Source organism: Silurus aristotelis (assembly GCF_946808225.1).
Source record: "Silurus aristotelis genome assembly, chromosome: 22".
In the NCBI taxonomy this organism is placed as follows: domain Eukaryota; kingdom Metazoa; phylum Chordata; class Actinopteri; order Siluriformes; family Siluridae; genus Silurus; species Silurus aristotelis.
The window spans coordinates 9,223,609-9,229,608 of NC_139595.1; the positions used below are offsets into that span (position 1 = coordinate 9,223,609).

General features: G+C 34.5%; 1 protein-coding gene across 1 annotated transcript in view; it reads left to right on the forward strand.

Annotated features, from left to right (window-relative positions):
• The window catches only part of LOC310717091 (uncharacterized protein), a gene marked incomplete at its 5' end in the record, with an annotated part of 9,762 nt that extends 4,833 nt beyond the window's left edge, over positions 1-4,929 (forward strand). The window contains 4 exons of the mRNA XM_083524768.1: positions 2,411-2,485; positions 3,242-3,316; positions 3,990-4,072; positions 4,293-4,929. Of these exons, the coding sequence (XP_083380894.1) occupies positions 2,411-2,485; positions 3,242-3,316; positions 3,990-4,072; positions 4,293-4,388 (329 nt within the window). The 3' untranslated portion in view covers positions 4,389-4,929. The remainder of the gene's footprint in view (positions 1-2,410; positions 2,486-3,241; positions 3,317-3,989; positions 4,073-4,292) is intronic.
• Between the last annotated feature and the right edge of the window lie 1,071 nt (positions 4,930-6,000).

Consider the following 6,000-nt stretch of genomic DNA (forward strand, 5'->3'; position numbering starts at 1 on the left):
GTAGAGTCACACTTGAAGGCATCAAAACTATGAATTAACACATGTGGAATTATATACATAACAAAAAAGTGAACTGAAACTATGTCATATTGTAAGTTCTTCAAAGTAGGCATCAAGAGAATGCCAAGAGTGTGCAAAGCAGTGATCTAAGCAAAAGGTGGCTACTTTGAAGAACCTACAATATGACATATTTTCAGTTGTTTCACACTTTTTTGTTATGTATATAATTCCACATGTGTTAATTCATAGTTTTGATGCCTTCAGTGTGAATCTACAATTTTCATAGTCCTGAAAATAAAGAAAACTCTTTGAACGAGAAGGTGTGTCCAAACTTTTGGTCTGTACTGTATAATATATATATATATATATATATATATATATATATATATATATATGTATATATATATATATATATATATATATATATATATATGTATACATATACAGTGAGGAAAATACGTATTTGAACACCCTGCTATTTTGCAAGTTCTCCCACTTAGAAATCATGGAGGGGTCTGAAATTGTCATCGTAGGTGCATGTCCACTGTGAGAGACATAATCTAAAAAAAAAAATCCAGAAATCACAATATATGATTTTTAAACTATTTATTTGTATGATACAGCTGCAAATAAGTATTTGAACGCCTGAACAAGTCAATGTTAATATTTGGTACAGTAGCCTTTGTTTGCAATTACAGAGGTCAAACGTTTCCTGTAGTTTTTTACCAGGTTTGCACACACTGCAGGAGGGATTTTGGCCCACTCCTCCACACAGATTTTCTCTAGATCAGTCAGGTTTCTGGCCTGTCACTCCCTTCAAAGATTCTCTATTGGGTTTAGGTCTGGAGACTGGCTAGGCCATGCCAGAACCTTGATATGCTTCTTACAGAGCCACTCCTTGGTTATCCTGGCTGTGTGCTTCGGGTCATTGTCATGTTGGAAGACCCAGCCTCGACCCATCTTCAATGCTCTAACTGAGGGAAGGAGGTTGTTCCCCAAAATCTCGCAATACATGGCCCCGGTCATCCTCTCCTTAATACAGTGCAGTCGCCCTGTCCCATGTGCAGAAAAACACCCCCAAAGCATGATGCTACAACCCCCATGCTTCACAGTAGGGATGGTGTTCTTGGGATGGTACTCATCATTCTTCTTCCTCCAAACAAGTTTAGTGGAATTATGACCCAAAAGTTCTATTTTGGTCTCATCTGACCACATGACTTTCTCCCATGACTCCTCTGGATCATCCAAATGGTCATTGGCAAACTTAAGATGGGCCTGGACATGTGCTGGTTTAAGCAGGGGAACCTTCCGTGCCATGCATGATTTCAAACCATGACGTCTTAGTGTATTACCAACAGTAACCTTGGAAACAGTGGTCCCAGCTCTTTTCAGGGCATTGACCAGCTCCTTCTGTGTAGTTCTGGGCTGATTTCTCACCTTCCTTAGGATCATTGAGACCCCACGAGGTGAGTTCTTGCATGGAGCCCCAGTCCGAGGGAGATTGACAGTCATGTTTAGCTTCTTCCATTTTCTAATGATTGCTCCAACAGTGGACCTTTTTTCACCAAGCTGCTTGGGAATTTCCCCGTAGCCCTTTCCAGCCTTGTGAAGGTGTACAATTTTGTCTCTAATGTCTTTGGACAGCTCTTTGGTCATGGCCATGTTAGTAGTTGGATTCTTACTGATTGTATGGGGTGGACAGGTGTCTTTATGCAGCTAACGACCTCAAACAGGTGCATCTAATTTAGGATAATAAATGTAGTGGAGGTGGACATTTTAAAGGCAGACTAACAGGTCTTTGAGGGTCAGAATTCTAGCAGATAGACAGGTGTTCAAATACTTATTTGCAGCTGTATCATACAAATAAATAGTTAAAAAAAATCATACATTGTGATTTCTGGATTTTTTTTTTTAGATTATGTCTCTCACAGTGGACATGCACCTACGATGACAATTTCAGACCCCTCCATGATTTCTAAGTTGGAGAACTTGCAAAATAGCAGGGTGTTCAAATACGTATTTTCCTCACTGTATATATATATATACACACACACACACACACACACACACACACACACACACACAGCAATGAATTTATATATTGTATTTACTACATTCTTAGCTACTCCCCAAGTTACAACAACCACTATGACTACAGCAAAGAGCAACTCCAGTACTGAAACAACAACATCATCTCTGAATGTTTCTACAGACAAAGCTACAAGAACAATTACATTCAAACATGGAAGAAATTGAACAATGCATGTGACAGTCAAATCGAGTCATTTCTCACAACAGCTCACTTTACTTATATAATTGCGTGTGTAAGATCATGTTTGTTTGTTTGCTTGCTTTACCAATATAGAAAAATGCTTCTAAGATTAAACACCTCTTCTTTTTTCCATTGCAGCGACCCCTGGTACTACCGTCAGCATAATAGGTGGAAGCAGCACAGAGACTGAAGATTCCATTAAGCTTCCACAAGGTAAAACAAACATTTTACTATTATTACATGCATGCATTTTTCTTCTCAAAAGCTTCTTAAATAAAAAAAGAAGAAGAAGAAGAAGAGAAGAACAACAACAAAAACTGAAAAGAAAACAACTTAAAACCAGCTTGGTCAATCCCACAGCCACCACCATAACTGGATCTAACTCAGAACTCTACTGATGATATCTGAGCATAAAGCATATTAACATTATATCGCCTATTAAACATCACCTATTAAAAATGTTACGAACGACAACAACAACAAGAACAACTGAAAACCAGCTTGGTTAATGCCACAGCCATCACCATAACTGGATCTAACTCAGAAATCCCCTGATGAAAACAGGGCATAAAGATTATCATCATATAACATCTACTAAACAAAATATAAAAAAAATATAAAATATAAGTGCAATTTCAATACCAAGTATATATTTTATATAATTCCAAAATCACATAACTATAATCATTCATAATTTGCTCAATTTTAATGTGTTTCTGATCAGTTGGGGGGAAAAATTTGACAAATCGTATTTTTCTTATCAGGGCCGATCCTTAATAACAAAATCTAAGAAATGGTGCTTTTTTTTGTAGAGAATTCATTTCATAAAGTATAACCTTATGTTCACACCTAATCATAATGTAGGTATTTTTTAAGCAAATAAAGGTGTGCAAAGTTTTACATCACTGCAGTTGTGCTTTTATGTTTATTTACAGTACTTATTTCTATGATGCTTTTTTCTCCTTTTAGAGACGCCTGGTACTACAGTCAGCCCACTAGGTGGCAGCCAGAACCAAACTGAAGATCCCAATCTGCATTCGCAAGGTGAAATGGGTATTTAAAATCAATATGTCCAAATGTATATGCAATGCTTAAAAAAGAGAACACAATCATTACTGTATAATATCAATCTGTCTAATTAGGAATCATAAGTAATTGTGAATTAGTTTTGGTGCAAATGAAAGTAAGAACACATGCACTGGAGAGGCAACAGCAAGACAACCCCCAAAGAGGCAATGGTTTTGAAGGTGGTGACCACAGAAAATTGCTCCTCTCCTTTATCTTTCCTGAGTGATTTTTCTATATCACTATAGTTTTATGTTTTGTGGGGGTGCGTGTCACTACTTGTAGCATGAGGCAGTACCTGCAATAAGGTTACACAGGTAGTCCACCTCCTATATATATATATATATATATATATATATATATATATATATAGAGAGAGAGAGAGAGAGAGAGAGAGAGAGAGAGAGAGAGAGAGAGAGAGAGAGAGAGAGAGAGAGAGAGAGAGAGAGAGAGAGAGAGAGAGATATTTAGATTAATTCGTTTTCCCAAGCCTACATTGCCACCCCCAAAAAAAAGACATATAACCTGATCACCCCGTTGCAAAATGTTTGGCTATACACCACACATAATAATATTTTGAAGCTGTTCATTAATTCCAAAATCTGCTGTGCTCATACAATAGAGCCTAACCCACAAGCATTTTCACTTACAGAGGTGAAAAGAATTATAACTACTCTGCAGTTGTGTCTACACAAAAAAGCTGGTGGAGAGGTAACCCTGGAAAGCCTGCGAGATGTGAGTCATTATTTTATAACAATACAAATCAAATGTATGTAGTATAATATAAAGTAAAATTAAATATAAATAAAATATAAAAACACAACAATTTGATATGATACAAATGCCACAGACATATTACCATACAACGAATACCACATATCTCTTCCATGATTTATCCAATCTATAGTGTAAAGGTATATGAAAAATGTATTAAATGTTTTTGCTCTTTTTACAGTTAGCTGCTAAAATGCAAGAGAAGTTACAGAAGGAACTGTGTAAAGGCTGCACACTGAAGATATTACAAATCCAACAAAAAAAGGCAGATGTCTAATTGTTCTATCATAAATTTAGGGATGTGATGTACTGTAATATTATTAACTAAGATGCTATCTTCTGTATCTGCATACTGCTCAAGATATTTGTACATTTATCACATTTTTATTTAAACAGGAGGTATGTCATGGAAACATTGGATAGCAGTAAAAAAAAATGGGACCGCTGAAAAAAGAATAAAATTATATAACCTTATCCAACACCTGAACAAGATGTGCTGTGGAACTTTTTAATTTATCTAAGTAAGCAACATATGTTTTAGGAAGACAATGTATTTAATAACAATATAAATCAAGAAACTTTTATTTATCATTCAAAACCATACTATGTAAGAACATTTTATTACATTCACTTTAGATATTTTTTTATTATTTGTTTAATTTCAGAAAAAGTATAAAAGGTTGCTTAACAACCTTTAATTGCTCAACATCACCCTTTAATTAGGATCGCTTCCTTAAAGATAATATACATTATACTTTAACCATTTAGCAAAGTTTACTTTGTGTTGTATTGAACATATGGTATTACTGATTTTTTTTTTCAAATAAAAAAAAAGCATCTATTAAACTAAATATTTTTATTATGGCAGGTTATTACTGCAGTTTTAATTCTAAAATGTTCTGCCTCACAAATCTCTCTATATTTGTATTTAATGATCGTATATATGACTCCAAAGCTTTTTTGTGTGTTTGTGCATTTTGAGATAGTTTGGTACAGATTTCAGATTGTATATAATTCCGACTGTTAAAAAATATTGTACTGTTTGTGGATAATGGCTGTACATGTTATTGAATTGACCTGGTGATGGGTTTAGTTACCAAATTTGTTAAATGTGAGTGTGTTTACTTTGCTTTTGGTTATTCTGGGGAAAGGGGGAAGCTATTCATTTGTTTATACCCTTTATATTGTAGTTACTGTATGTTGAGTTATTTGTTTCTTATTTTGTCCCAGTCTTGCCTAAAGCACTAGTAAATTTGTGCTACTGTCCTTATTTACATCCACATTTCCCATCTCACCTTTTCTGTTTTCATCCTTAATGCTTGACTGAAGCATAATACAAATAAAAGTTGTTGCCTTCTTATATTAATTTAAAATCAGGAACAAAAAATTATTTTTGCATAATTGATTCTAATGACAAATATACAATAGGTAAAAATTTTCAAATGACAGTTTGAATAAACAAACAACAAGGGCAGTTTTTCTTAAACTAGCTCTTTTGCCCTTTTTATTTGCCTTCTTTTCATGGCATCTTCTTTTTCTGTCACTTTATATACTGTACAAAACACATCTTTTATGGAAAAAAAATAAGTATGGTATAGAGCTAATAAAATAGGTTTATTAATAAGAGTACTGATAACTAACTAAGCCATTTTCTTGATCATATTTTTCCTTGCTTGTTTACAGTGACTGACTAATTAATGAAAATTCCACATATTGAGGTCATGGTTGTAACTGCAACCATGACCTCAATATCTGGCTTTTTGGACAATCGTTCATTTTTACATACTAATTAATGGAAATGTTACACAGATTCAATGTAGGCTAGTCATTCCTTTGCTCTGTTTCTTTTTCTTGTTTGCCTTTTAAAACTGTTGCCAGTCTGTCATCCA